Source organism: Tympanuchus pallidicinctus, unplaced genomic scaffold, assembly GCF_026119805.1.
Source record: "Tympanuchus pallidicinctus isolate F22 unplaced genomic scaffold, pur_lepc_1.0 scaffold7, whole genome shotgun sequence".
Classification (NCBI taxonomy): domain Eukaryota; kingdom Metazoa; phylum Chordata; class Aves; order Galliformes; family Phasianidae; genus Tympanuchus; species Tympanuchus pallidicinctus.
In genome coordinates, this window is record NW_026294791.1 from 5,211,355 (window position 1) to 5,226,432 (window position 15,078).

The following is a 15,078-nucleotide window of genomic DNA, read 5'->3' on the forward strand; positions in this document are numbered from 1 at the left end:
ATGGAGCACGGCCTAAAAAGAAGGCAGCTCCAAATGTGGTACTCCTACAATGTTTTCCTGGCAGGGTGCACCAGGAAGAAAGAGTGGATGCGAAGAGAACGCGCTGCAAGTGCTCTCACACACCCATTCCTGCAGATCCTAAATGATAATTTTTTTACAGGGTTGTGGAAGAGTGGCATGAAATAGCTATTTTAATTTAAACCTTTTTGCTTTATTGAAACCAAAGCATAGTGTTTCTGGACTGCATGCTACGCATGCATACACCAAAAAGCTGCTTTCCCATCTTGTGTGTCACGCTATCAAAGGAGCAGAGTTTGACTTGATGTTTGTCTTCTAGGCAGTCTGTCAACGTTTAGAGTTCTTGGAGCTGAAATAGCCAAGAAATTGCATTTTATTGCGAATACACTTGTATTTCACATCCCTAAAGTGCTTTTTTCATAAGAACAGAGCAGTAATTCTGAGTTTATCCATCTGAAAGGACAGAATCTGTTTAGATATGTTAATGGCACCGACAATTAAAGGAGATTTCCAACGATCGTGCTATGGTGGCAGATCCGTGGGTAGAAGTTCCATCCTTCAGTGGACGTGGGTACATATGCATTACACTAATTAAACAGAGCTTAACAGTTGCTCTTCCTGAGCATATGATTTTAATCATATGAATCAGAATGAGCTAGCTTGAACTCAGTGCAGTCCTACGCAGGAGAGGGTCGTGTAGTGTTTGATGGGGAGGAAGCTGTTTTGTGAGTCATGTTAACAGATGAAACAGCATCTAAAAATTATCTTTGTGGCTGAAACGCTGTATTCAAATAGGAAGATAAAGTGGTTGGATTAGTTTTACCTATATTTTGCAAATAAATTTGTTTCTTTGATAAAATATGACTTGGGAAGGTTTAGCTCTCAATGAAGTATACATATCTACACTCCTTTTTTCCCAGAAACTTAAAAATAAATGTTCATGCTGTACAATTGCTTTGTCTTCTCAGCCCAAATTCAGCCAAGTGCTGCCCTCCATTTCAAAGCAGGAGAAGTGGAAGGGCGAAACCTGATGTCCTAGAAGCCTCAGTACTATTAAATTGAGTGCAGATACCAGATGACCCTTACACTTTTAATTGCAGTGAGTGTCATTCAGTGCTTTAATATTCCATTTGAGTGGAAAATCTATGGCATTTTTTTCCAAATATGATTGCCTATTTATTTTTTTTTTGGTAGAATTATGGGTGCATTATTTGGGGTACATTGCTTACCTTGTATCATAACTGTGCCCCTAATGTCACGTAAGTAAGGATAATTAGGAGTTGGCTGTTTCCTAAAGAAGCTGTCAGTCTCTCTCCCTCCCAAATCTACCTTGTGGTCTTCATATGCCTGGTGTCTGCGGTCCATGCAGATATTCATAACCCTCAATCTGGCTGCACTGAATCCTGCTGTTTGTCTTGCTGTATCCTCTGTGCTTCTTCCTTAAAGTATTCATCCCTTCCTATCAGTGCCTTGCAAACTCTTTTATTTCAAAAGGATCTTTATGATTGCCATTGTGTTGGATCCCTGGTCCTGGAGAATTGTGAGAGACAGCTGGGTAAGCTGGGTGAGATGTTACAGAAGGGTTTGTGGTAACTCCTTGCCTCGTGTGTCCTCCAAAAGAGTTAATGGTGCTGTGTACTAAATGCAGTGAAAATTTGAGTTTAACAGTGAAGCAGACTTCAGTAAGAAGAAATATCTCTTTTTACAGAAAATTCCCATCAAGCAAACTAAATTAGTGGAAGTGGAGATTTAACAGGGCACTGACCTCATTGCTTGCAATGGGAGCACTGCTTTGCTCTGCTTTACTCATTCAAGTTAAATCCCATGAGCTCTCAGTTGCTGCAGCCAAAGGGATTCCCAAGCTGAAGGCAGGCTCTGTGCCCTACCTGCTCAGCCCAGTGGCTCAGGAACACACCCAGAGGGAGGCAATGTGGGTCTGGTTTTGACAGATAGGCCTGCACGTGGTAAAATCAGGCTGAGAAGATAGCCCACATTTCTGTGTTAGCAGGTGAGCACACAGTGAAAGTCTGCCCTGTGGACAGAAGGTGAAATCTATGGGAGCAGACTAATCCTGGGAAAGTATCTGTGATCTGAACCCAGCAATGGCAAAATTAGCTCCTGACTGCCCAGAAAGCTCTGCATGGGCAGCCATCCCACAGCCCACAGGGTCCTGCTGAATCCAGGAGGTCTGTATATGGAGTAATGTGGGTTTGGTTTGTGTTGGCACAGGCTTGAGGCTGTGGTAAGTGATGCTCTGTGCTGGTTACTGGAAGCAGTGCACTTACACCTTCCTCAGAAACAGGCAGCTGATGCTGTCAGAGCAGCTGCCAGATTCCGGGATGTCAGTGGGTGCTTCTGAGGAATTTGCCTGATTGGTGCAATTTGTAAAATTGCTGCTTTGGTAAGTTATGTCTGTGGAATAGTAGTGCTGATGTCCCATACAGGTTTCCAATTTTCAGTCAGAAAAAAAAACAAAACACCACTAAACACATGGCAGCATTTATTTTTTTCCATTTAAATTTGGCAAGTACAAAACATCTCCATTCAGATTCAGCTGACTGCATCTCAATCAGAATATAAAGGAGTAATGATAGGTCTTTATCCTCACAAGATCCCTGTGGGGTGGCTGTGATTTGAGCAAAGGTTACCTTTGCTCAATACCTTTGGTATTCTGACCATCCCTTTTTTTCCCTAAGCGGTTTTATTTTGCCCCTAAATCCTCTACACCAGACTCTTACTGGTGATGTCACTTCTTACTGTGATGTCATTTAACCAGAAAAACCTGTGATAAACTTCCTCGCGCTTTCCCAGTAGGGAGTGAAATTGAGGAGACTGAAGGAATGAGTTCTGCAGCCTCGTTGCACCCAAATGACATTGTAAATGGGGGAAGTTCAGAGCATGCAAATCTTTTTTACATAAGCTGCTTCTATTCATAAATTATGAACTCATAATTAATTCTACTTTCAGAAAAGCACTTTGAATGAAGATACGATTGTCCAGAAATATATATTCTGTAACAGTAAATACATTTCTGAACCACTGGTTATGTGTCAGCAGGAGCTTTGGCATTTGGCTGCTCCCTTGTAATGAAGCAATACTACACAAATACCATCATGGTGAAGGGGAAAATAACTCCTTGGTGTTTGAGGGGAGCAGTGTGGCGAAGGCAGCGAGTGCATGCAAATCTTAATTTGCAGGAGTGCATGAAATGGCTCCTTAGCTCCATTAGTGATTTGAACAATATCAGGAATTACTTATTCCTTCTGCAGCCTTCATCTATATGGGCTTTTCGGTATCAATCACCATAGCAACAACCACCGTTAGCAGTGAGACTGCAATTCAGCCGCATTATTCCCTCCATGGGAGGCCTGTCAGCTCTTCCAGCAATGTGCTTCAAGGTCGTCTTCATTTACCTCTGTCTGTCCCTGCCCTTCCTGGAGGGCAGCTTTCCGTGGGAAACTTGGCCTTCCAGGGATGAACCCGTGCTTTAAAGGCTGACGTTTGACCAGAGATCTGTGTCAGATATTCAGGTGCTCGGTAACCGCACCGATTTCAGCAGACAAAGCAAGCAATATAGGTACAGGGAAGCTTGGAAATAAATCCTAGTTCAGTCAAACTAACGCACTGACAGCGTTGGTAGCTGGGCTGAGAGTTCCAACTTAATTCAGTCTGGGCTCCGTGACCTCCTTATCTCAGTCCTGCTTGGAGATTAATGTATGTGGGCTGTGGCGGCAGGATTAGCTCTTTATGCACAGTACCTGGGCACGTGGAGCTCAGGCACTGCGCTGCCGCAGCCGTGTGGATGGAGCTCACTTCTAAACCTCACAGCTTAAGGCTTTCCAAGTCCACAGCCTCTCTGGCCAGTGTTCAAGTTGTGATAAATCAGCAGCAGATCTCTCTTTCCCCACTGCGAATGTTAGTGTGTGCAAATCACCCCTTGCCTTCCTGAGAAAATCCGCTGTTGGATTTAAGCAAACAAGAACTGTGTTTCTTTTTGGTTGCCTCAGGAAGGGTGTGGGAAAGCTGCAGTGCCACCATCTGTCTTATTTTCTTCTCTTTGGTGTCAGTAATTGCTGTCATCCGCTTTGCCACAAACTTTACCAAATAGTTCTATTTCTCCAAGTCGTGTATAATTTCAAGAGGAGCTAAGTTGCTTTTTTTTTGACAAAAAAAAAGTGTATTAAAATATCAAATTCTTACTGAAAAGCTTCAAATCCTTAATTTAAGCTAGCAGCGGAAGCAGTCCATTGTACACCATTCCCAGCTCCTACTAATGATGGATATCCTGCTTATGTCACACATGGAGTTTTATCCAGATTTGAGGATCCGCTTTGTAGAATTACAGAGATATATTTGAAATTACAGTTCTTAAAGTGTGCCCTGTGTCTTTACAGCATTTTGCTTTTCTTTATAAGCACTTTAAAAGCTTCTGGTAGAGTTATCTCCGTTTTTTGGTGAGCTAGGATTGTCGCTGCTGTACTGGAGCGCTCATTAAAGCCTCTGCTTAAATCCTGGCTCAGGGCAGAGAAACAGAACCAAAACACAACTGCACAACCACAGCCTCTTTTCTTCCTCCACCCAAAGGCTGCTGCTGCTCCACTCTCCAGGAGATGTGACAGGGCTGCAGCTGGGGGCTGCCCAGCAAAAGCTGTGCCAGTTGCACTATAGCACAGGGCAGCAACTAATGCAGAGTACCTCTGCTATACGTTCTCTATAAGCCAAAGCAAGTGTGCATTCATTGAGATGTGATGTTTTCTTCCTAAATCACCTGAAGAATCTTAATGGATTGTTGTACCCTACAAAATGGCTTTTGTAATTATGCTTATTTACTGCTTTGAAGCCAGTGAGTTAAACTCTTCTTCTTGCCAAACGTTTCTAGTATTTCTACTGGGATCACTTCATACTTGAAGGAGACTTTGCATCTGAGGGTATGACATTTATTAATTTCTTTGGCAGTGAGGAAGGCTAATATTTGTATCCTCTGTTTCATACAGACATACTCTTAATAGGACAGGTAGCAGAACCAGAGAATATAAGCAAATTGCTCACGTCAAAGAAAAGATACCCTGGTGCTCATTTAATTATTATTCAAGACATTTCTATCAAAATGCTCTGGAGGCAGTGAAATGCTGTAGTGATGGGACTGCCCCAGTACCTTGACAGATTTATGAAAGGAGATGTGAAGCAAGCTGTCCCTGGGACTTTACTTCCCCCATCCTCATCTCTCCAGCTGCCTATGTAAGGTAATTTTAGCACTGCTTTTTATTAGGTTCTTCAGACGGTGCAGAGGAGGTCCCAAGGAAAATGTTGGCTCTTGCATCGGTGTGCAGGGATTGTAAGCAGCTTTCCTCTTCTGCTGCCCATTTGAGCAAGTCCCCAAGTGCCTGGAAGCTGCAGACTTTGCTTTATCCTTGCATGCCCTGTGGATTTTAGCTGTCAGAGAAGACAGCAAAAGGGTGAGTGGAACTGGGACAGAATCTGCCTTCCTATGGCTCACAGGAGAGCCAGCTGGGACAGAGGTCTGTGCTCCAGGCACTTGTGAGGCAATTGGCTTGAAGACCATTAGGTCTGTAAGAGAAGGAGAAGGCATTTGTATTTCTTGAGTTAACCAGGAGGTGCCTGGAACAGCCTTCTGTAGTGCTTTGGGAAGACACAGAGCTCCCCCACAGTGAGACATGGAAGTGGAGCCCTACAAGGTTGGGAAGGGGGAAAGCAGCAGCAGCAATGGGCTGTGCTTCATCCTTGGAGACAGAAATGTCTCTAGTGCTGTCAGCTCACCAAATTTAATTTTTTAGAAGAAATAAAATAAGCATGGCAATGCAGTTAATTCTAGCTAGAGATTCACCAACTTCACTGAAAAGTCTCCTCATGAGAGGTTACAAAAGGTGAATTGCTTCTATTTTTTTTCTGGCTGTGATTGTCAGTAGTTTTACACCAGCAGTGGGATTTGTAGGTGCAGAGGAGGAGCTTTTGTGCAGACTTCCATTGTGTGAATCCCACACAGAGGTTTACCCATCTCTTTCCAGAGGGAAACGCATGCAGGCAGAAGGAATGCTGGAGGTGGGAGCAGGAAAGCAACACAGGAAAAGGGATGGTGAGAAGGGAAATTAATGCATATTTGGAGCGTGCAAATCCTTATAACCTTGCCCAAAAATTGGGGATCAAAGGACTGTGGAAAATTTTGCTTACAGTGTTTCTGAGATTGATCAAAATAATGCCAGAAAAGCAGTTTCTACTTCCCAGCCTTCATCTATTAGAGTAACTGTGCATAGACTTAGAAATATTCCCATCCATCACCTCCTTCTTCAAATAGGTTACTAAAATCTTAACTCTTACCTCAGTTTTCCATTTGGTAGCTCCATCTTATTCATCACTTGAAGAAATCATACAGCCACGTGCTGATCAGTAGGATTAGCAGCTCGTTTTATTTCTGGTTATGGGATAAGGATAGAAAAGTATGCTGAGTGAAGAAAATCAGCTGAAATTACGGGTAGGCTGCAGCATTTTAGTCTCACTTCTGACACGTGGAAGGGTTTTTTAGATGCTTCTCCATCAGGCTGATTGTGTTTTGGGTCCTTGTGAGAGGGATGCATCTCCTAATGTTAGATGTCTGATCTCAGTTCCTCACTGCCTGGAGAAGGAGACAGGTTAGCCCCTCTCTGTGCCCAAAAATACCCACACTCCCACTTCTCTAGGATGTCCTGCCTGCACCAGGCAGAACTTGGATGCTCCTTTGCTGACCACACACCACTGCATTGTATGTCGTTACTGATGGAAAGCTGGGCACTCAGCAGAGCACAGCTGAGATTCTCTTTAACATTTATCCCTGTTGGATGGAGATCGGGCTTGGAGTTACTGAAGGCAAAAAGGCTCCTAAGTGCAATTAGAGGAAGTATTTGATTTATTGTAATTTATTTATATATATTTATTGTAATTTATAAAATGCATAACTTTTTTATACGTGCCCGGAAGGGTAGAGGCAGACATATATTCAATTTTTTTTTAAATAACTGACGAAATTAGCTTTGATTAAAAGCACTTGGAGCAAATTTATTTCAGAGTCTTGGTTCCCCCATAACTTGATGAGACAAAGTGGCTGCCAAGTGCACGTTGTTGGAGTACCTGAAATCTTAATTTTAGTAGGCTCCTCTGGTGCAGCTGTCCATCAGGCTTGCAAGCAAGAGTACACCACTCAGCTTCAGATCTGACAAATGTCTCATTTGTGTGTTAATGTTGAGTTGTGATTTCCAGGGAAGGCTTTCAGTGTGCTGTAAAGGGCCTTGCTGGCAGATTGCAGCTAAATTGATGCTCGCCTCACTAAATATTTACCCTACACATCCCACTTAATATGTCCAAAACCAGGCACACTGTGAAATCCTCAAACCTGATTCTGTGCCTGTGAAAGCCAGGAAGCTGCTAATGTCAGCATGGAGCAAAGCTCAGCTCTGTGTGAGCCCTCAGCACCCACCACTGCTCCTCCAGCCCTCCCTGTGTCTCCTTATACAAAAGGACAGGGCGGTGCTGCACTTGTGCCCCATTTTACCAGCTGCCCATTCTCCTGCAGGGCTGCCCGTGGCCCAGAGGGGTGATGGGAGAGCCTGAGCTGGGCTCCCAGCTTGGGTCAGCACACCCTGGGGGCAGGATGTGCACCGTATCACAGCTGCGGAGAAGCCCCATGCGTCTTCACCTGTTCCTTGCTATGTAGTTTACCACTGGGAAAGCAGTTTGGGGTTAGGACAGCCAAGGTAATACATTTATGCCCTCTCTCCCTCCCCTTACTCAGATACATGTGATGTGCTAAAGCCAGTGTAGTGGCAGGGGGTAGATAGGGGACCTCGCAGCTCACCTGTTTTGGTTTTTTTTCCCAAGCTTGTTCTCCTGATGAGTTCCAGTGCAGTAACAAGACGTGCATCTCCATCAGCTTCGTGTGTGATGGTTACAACAACTGTGGTGATGGCAGCGATGAAAGGAAATGCTCCCCTCTGACCTGCAGCCCCAATGAGTTCCAGTGCAACAACAGCGTGTGCATCCCAGAGCTGTGGGTCTGTGACAACCAGGCAGACTGTGAGGACCATTCAGATGAGTCTGTAGAGAGGTGTGGCTACGATGCCAAGGCCTTCAACACCTGTGCTGCTCACGAGTTCCAGTGTGGCAATGGCGAATGCATCCTCCTTAACTGGAAGTGTGATGGGGACGAAGACTGCAAGGACAAGTCTGATGAGCAGGACTGCCGTGAGTGTGGGCAGGGCTGGAGATTCTCCTTTGGTGGGGAGGGCAGCCCCTCTGGGTTGTGTTTTCAGGCAGGGTTTTGTTGCAAGTTGTCTGTGCAGCACCTGTCTGCCAAGGAGCATTTGTGCCCCAAGGCATGGCCGGGTGCTCAGCCCAGCAGCATTAGGTGTATTCCAGACTCCTATTTTGTCGTTCTGTCAGGATTCACAGAGGGGCTGCAAGAACTGTTGAATGGGACCATGCCTCAGAGAAGGTCTGTTTCACTAGAAATGGAGAAAACGGGAAACTTTTTAAAGCCCTCAGGCTGCACGGTGGGGTCACAGCCTGCAGGTTAGAAGCCTCAGTGCTAAAGGGAATATGTGATCAGCAGAAAAAAAAATAATTAATTTTCTACCTCTGAAGTTTGAGTATACCAAGCAAGGCAGCACCTTTGAATAATCCAGTTTGAAATGCACTTTGAGCTTGGCTCAGTTACAGACGAGAGCTAATACATAATGGATTTCTTTTCAGCTGGCTTGATGCATTTAACATGGTGTTGTTGGTGTGCACAGTATTTTGAAGGCTTCATCCAACTTTAGCCACTAACCTGTTCAAGCTGGTCACTTATCTGAGGAGGGAGATGGCAAGAAAACAAGAGCAAAATGTTTTGCTAAAATATTCATAATCACAAGACAGGAATAAAATAAAATATTTATACAGCTACATATATTTAGCAGCTCTGACCTCTGGGAAGAAGGCAGCAAGCAGCTGCAGAAAGCAGTCATTTTTACAAAGGTATGTGTGAAAATGTCCAACTTCTCCAGCACCATCTTTCCACAACCAGCACAGCACTGAGTCTCAGCTGGTGACCTTAGAGCAGCTTGCATGGAAGAGCCCTTCAAGGAGAGGAACAATCAGATGCTGTTTGGGGCAGACATGCAAATTTGATGATTCCTTTAGCAAGAGGAGGCAGTAAGGCCCGACAAACTTCAGCAGGTGCCCAGCTGAGCTGGTTCTGATGAGACCAGGGACCCAGGAGGAGCAGCAGAGCAGTGACAGCAGCCCTGTTACAGAGCAGCTTCACCAAGTAAAACCTCCACTTTCCCCAGGGCAGCCTTTGTGGGGCAGAGGACACAGCCAGACAAGGCTGCAGCACAGCACAGTGCTGACAGCCAGTGGAGGAAAGAGGAAACGTGGCTGAGGAGAGAAGAAATCTTGAGACCATTATATCCCTGACTAGAGGATTCAGTGCCTGGGGGCACTGCTAACTCTCAGTACACACACATTATACAGCTTATCTACCCAGGAGGAACACACATGTGCTGCTTCTGCTGCTCTCAATCTAGGAAGCCAAGAAATGGTGGGACTCCAGAGCCCCACGTTTTAGTTCCTGACATACTCCTTTGTACAGGCTTGTCTACTTTGCACCTGTGTAAGTTTGGGATTTTGTGCCACTGAGCTGCACGGCCCTGTCACTGCTGACACTGCAGGCAGGGGATCTCTGGGTCAGCAGCCAGCAGAGAACCCATGGCACTGAATGCAAATGAGTCCACTGGGTCAGAGGCAAAAGTGATGTTGCTTCCCCATCCTAACCAAAGCTGTAGCTTGGGTGCACACGCCTGGGGTAAGAAAATGGTATTTGAGTGCGTCTCTGTTCCCTTGTTGGACTGAAGAGTTTAGGGATTGTCCTTTATTATAATTTTTTTTTCTCACCTCCAGAACCTCTTTTTTGAGATCAGCACTGCGTGGTGTGCAGGGAGTTACAGCTGTGTGACAACTCCATTCCCTTCACAACAGCAACGGCACAAACTGCTGGCTTTGACTTGATCAGAACTGAGGACGCCAGCACTGTGCCTTCCCTCTTAGGGTTTTTGCATTGTATAAAACACAAAGATGGGAGTTAATGCTTTAAAAAAAAAAGTCATGAGGCCATCACCGGATATTTGTTATAATTATTTTGTGGTGATAAACGAGTAGAGCAGGAATGAAGGGTGACAGCTGGTGAACAGGTTTTGGCAGCGAAGCCAGCAAATAAATAGGAAGGAAGAAGTCATTTCAGGGAAGCTGTGTGAGCACATTGGATGGTTGCTTTTTCCCTAGTATGTATGTGTAAATATATGTGTGAATATTTGCACATGTATGTAAAATGGGCATTAGGTTAGATTTATTACTCTCCAAATGGTTGGATTTTAAAACATCCTCTGCAACCCAGGAGGGAGGATAAATAATGCCAGTACCTGACAGCCAGAAAACAGATCTCTGACCTCGCACTTTCCTATGTTTCCCTGTCAGTAAAATGGAACTAATGTGTTTTGCAAATGCTGGAGTTTTCTTGAGCTTCGGTTGACCTTCTGGGGGGTAAAGAAGCAAAAGACAGAAGAAACAGAGGCTCAGACTTAGAATCTGGAACATAACTCCTGAATTTGAGCAGTACAGCTTTGTGCCCCATATTTGCAAATGAAGTGTGTCTGCTTGAGTGTGCCAGTTAATTTAAAAGAGCTTTGGTAAACTGTTCCATGTTTTAATTTGCAGAGCTGCAAAGGTGACTATAGAACTGAAATGTCACTGATTTAAACCCCCTAAAATAGAAAATAGCACAGAGGTTTTCGGAACAACTTGTGGAAAATGAACTGTGCAGCTCATGTCTGTGCTTGGGACACTGCTCTGCTTTGGGCAGTGGTGGCCTGCTGTCAGCTGTGCTCATGATGCTGAGATGGGTTTGTCTCCCAGCTTCAGGACAGTAAGGTTCCTGGCCCTCTCCCCTCATGTGTGTGCTCTCCAAGCTGAGTATAATCATCACAGTCTCCCTTCTCCTGTTGAGAAATTCACCAAAGTATAGAAATGCTGTATATTCATTTTGATACCTTTGTGATGAGGAAGAGCTGTCACTGTATCTGCTCTTTTTGGATGTTCATTAAGAGGCTCAAGGGCCATTTCTCAAAGGTCTGAACTTCCACAGCTCTGCTGGAATGAGAAACAAGCCAGGAAACGAAGCCTGGTCTCCAGTCCTCTGACTTTTCATGAAGAAAGAGGTTTGTGCAGATGCTGTACAGTCCCACATCTGTGTTTTGCAGTCCCTCTACCACCTGAGCCTTTCCAATCTGCAGCCATTGCCTTGCAGATTTACTTCGTAAACTGGAAACTTGCTTCTGCCCTAGGACAGACCAGGCTCTGGTAGCTTTAGTTGCATGTAGCAAGTTTGCAGAAAACTAACGCCTGTTGTCAGAAACAGAGGACCATCCCATCCTGTCTCCACAGAACAGAAGTTGCTACAGAAAGGGTGAACTTTTCTATGTTGGGAGGTGAAGATCAGAAATAACAGTAGCTAGGAAATGTGAGGCGAGGCGTTAGGGAAAGGATTGCAGCAGCCGAGGTTTAGCTTGGAAGAAGCTGGGATTGCATTACAGGGAAAGTGGTCTCTCCACCATCAGGGTTTCTGCCAGGGAAATGAATGGTTCAGACAGAAGTGCCTCAGCCTCATTGCAGCACCTGACTGCCACCTCCAGAGCTGAGGTCTGTGGTTCTCCCAGACCAGTTTCACCTCCCCTTCTCCTTCATTAGAGAAGCAGTTCCCAGGTGCTTGGCTTGGAGCTGCTGGATATCGTGCTGAGGTTTTACATTTCTGTATCTGGGTTTGTTAGCAGAAACACTGTGACACAGCTGGTCCCATAACTGCTCTTATTGCATGCAATTTTATTCTTGCTTTGCAGCTCTTTCCGACTGTAGTCCACATGGCTTTCCCTTCCACGGAGCAGTGCTATTTCCTAACCTTTCTCCTGTGAATACTGTGCCTTTCTAAGGCAGGATTTCCCCCTTCCCACAGCAGCACTGCAGTTGCAGCTCTTCCTGTCTTTCACACCCTCCAATGGCTGCAGGCACCTAGGGCTTAGTCCAGCAGTTGTGAATCTGGATCCTGCATCCCATGGGATGCTTTCATCAATAACGCTGAGCCTTCAGGCATACTAATACTTCATGATATTGACACTAACCCAGTTTGTATCTGTGGCTCTTCTTGGGTTATCTGAAAGTAGTAATTTCTTTATTAGAACCAGTTTGTCAAATTGTCAAGGAAAATCTGCCACGTGGCTCTCGCCTCCCATGTAGTAACATCAGTGCTGACGTCCTCCAGCTATTCAGAGGCACTGATTTTCTGTCATATGGTACCAGGCTGCAATCAGCAAGATGGAAAGGTTAGAATCAAGAGCTCTCCAGGGTGTGCTGCCTTAACAGGATTTTAACAAAACATCTGGAAGATAGTTCCCTTAGAAATAAGCCACATAACGTGCCTCAGGAATGAGGAGCCTATTTTTACCAGTGAGCTGCAGGCTGCAGCCCTTTGCTGGCTAGCCAGTGCCTGTTGGCTCTGTCAGTGCAAGTCAGATCCCATCTGGGAAGGTCTCAGTGTAAACTTGAGGAGGGAAACGTGGCTGTTTTTGGCGTGATCAGAACAGCAGTCTGATCTATTTTTTCCCCAACTTTGCTATTCATCAGATCTGTGTTCAGTCTGTAATAACAGCAACAGGGCAAATGAGCATCAGGCTTGAAATCTGACCTGACACCATGGAGATGTTTCTGGCCTGTAAACCCAAGAAGCACCAAGCCATGGGGCAGTGGAGCTCTTGTGCCTTCCAGGCTCTGTGGTTAGCTCACAGGCATTCACTGACCCAGATGACCATGTCTGTGTCTCACTTCATCCCTGGTGTGACCATACTGGCTGTAGCAGATGCAGCATACATGCATCTTGCCTCTGACCTTAGGCTGAACATGCTTCAAAATGTATCTTAAAATACAAGGATGGTAGAGGGTGGTCAGGAATGTCGGGGAGCACAGGGCGGTGCCTGAGGTAGCTGCTGCCTGTTGCTTTGGTGGAAGCAGTTGATCCTTCTGAAGGAGGGCACGTAGCACCCGCAGTGTCAGACAAAAAGCAGCACACAGAAAGTTCAGGTGCTGTGTGGATGACGCTTACGTGTGTTCTTTTAAAGCTCTGGTGACCTGCAGACCGGATGAATTTCAGTGCGGGGATGGGACCTGCATCCATGGAGCAAAGCAGTGTGACAGAGTGCACGACTGTCCTGACAACAGTGACGAGGCAGGCTGTGTCCAAGGTATGTACAAAACAGCACTGCGTTCCTTGTGCTCGGTTTTATAAAACTGCAAGAGAGCTGCAGAAGGAGGAGGCCTGCACTGCTCCTCTGTGCCACAACAGGCTGCTTCCTGCAGAGAGCTGCAAGCCGTTCTGGCAGTGGGGTTGCTTGGGAGAGATGGCTGTGCTGACCAGGCAGACTGCACGCCTTGAAAAGTTCCTCGCATCATACTCAGTCTTTTGCTTAATCTCATCCCATTTCTGCTAATGACACCTTCTTGAAGCTCTGTGTCAGGCTTTTTGTTGTCTTGAGCCTTACCTAACTTAGTTGCTTTCCTCTCTTGCCCGACATGACAGAGTCAGCATGTGAAAGTCCCAGCAAGTTTCAGTGTAAGAGTGGAGAGTGCATTGACGGAGGCAAAGTGTGCGATTCACATAGAGACTGCAGGGACTGGTCTGACGAGCCTCTGAAAGAATGTGGTACAGTACTTGCCTTCTACGTGTTGCTCTTGTTGTAACTGCTTCCCCTCTCCTCCATCTGGTGCTCACAGCTTTGAGTGTAACCACATGTAGCTGCTAATGCTATTTCTCACTCTGCTTCCCTTTCCTTGCCTTTATTCTCTCTTCACCCTTCACATGAATATAATTAGTAGCCCAGTCTGATCATCTGCCACTGTGAACTGTGCCCTTCTCAGTTCAACTTTTGATCTTGGAGGGATGTTTGAGCTGAGCACAGGACTAGCAACCAGGAATTCCCCCTCTTCTCAGACACTGGGGTCTTCCACAGCATCGACCAGTTTATTTGGCCTTGCTGCCAAAAATTACCTGTGAATTACTGAAAGATGAGCAAAACCATTGTAAAGGTTTAGCATTGATAACATCTTTGAAGGTGAAAGCATGCAGTGAGTGGCAGCATCCACTAAGCAATGATTTCAGCCACTGGGTTTGTTGCTGTGTCCTGTAGAAATGACAACAAGCTGCTCTCTGCAGCATCCTGCTGGCTGTGGGCTGCTGAGAACAGCCAGGCCATGAGAGCCCGGTCTGCTCCTGGGCTGTGGGAGTCAGCAGAACAGAAAGCTGCAGGCTGGGGAGCTGAGCCTCTCTGTCCTTTTCTTACCAGGCATAGCAGGTGCCAACCCCAACCTAGAGCACCACTGCCACACCATTGGTTCTTCCCCAGGGGCAGAAATGCCTCAGACAGGCTGCTGTGCTGTCCCTTTCCATGACTTCATGGAGCACCAGTAGCATGGAGCTATGTGCCTGCAACTTAAATATCTCCTGTTCAGGGAGAGTTGTTGGCTTCTCTGTGCTGGACAAAAAGTGTGTGAGTTCCCAGAAAGGATGCTCTTACCCTGTGCTTTCAGAACATCCTTGCTTTCTTCTGCACTAATCCACATCTCCCTGTCTTTCTGAGTGGGTGTTGCAACTTGTCTGCCTGTGAAAGGTCTCAAAGCCAGCAGCCCAGTTGGCTGAGGAGACTGGGCTCAGCCTTAACATGGTGCTGTGACTGCCTCGTTGTGGTCCTCGGCTGGCAGCTGAGTGCCATTTGAGTTAGGAAGCTGTGCAGAGAATAGACTCCAAAGGAGACGTGCTTCTTTAAGACTGCAGAATGATGTAGATTGTTGTGAATTTTGACATGCAGCCACAGGTAATCTGCACAGCAGCCCAGGAGATGCGGGGTGTTCTCCTCAGCATGGTGTCTGTACAGCTGCGTGCTCGCCTTTGCAGTGCCCTCCATGGTTCCCCAGAAAAGCACTGAAGAGGCAGAG

At 45.9% G+C, this 15,078-nt stretch overlaps 1 protein-coding gene and 1 long non-coding RNA gene across 3 annotated transcripts in view; one reads left to right on the forward strand and one right to left on the reverse strand.

The window, feature by feature from the left end:
- Positions 1-15,078, forward strand: part of LRP8 (LDL receptor related protein 8) — a 152,811-nt gene that overhangs the window by 121,380 nt on the left and 16,353 nt on the right. The window contains exons 5-7 of one of the 2 annotated variants that reach the window (XM_052665766.1): positions 7,888-8,250; positions 13,209-13,331; positions 13,667-13,789. In XM_052665766.1, coding sequence (XP_052521726.1) covers positions 7,888-8,250; positions 13,209-13,331; positions 13,667-13,789 — 609 coding nt within the window. The remainder of the gene's footprint in view (positions 1-7,887; positions 8,251-13,208; positions 13,332-13,666; positions 13,790-15,078) is intronic. The other variant, XM_052665768.1, reaches the window with a different exon arrangement.
- LOC128072226 (uncharacterized) lies at positions 2,518-7,987 on the reverse strand. Its single transcript, XR_008202177.1, has 3 exons — positions 7,865-7,987; positions 6,355-6,448; positions 2,518-5,451 (listed from the first exon to the last, which is right to left on the reverse strand). It is a non-coding gene; the product is annotated as an uncharacterized LOC128072226 (long non-coding RNA).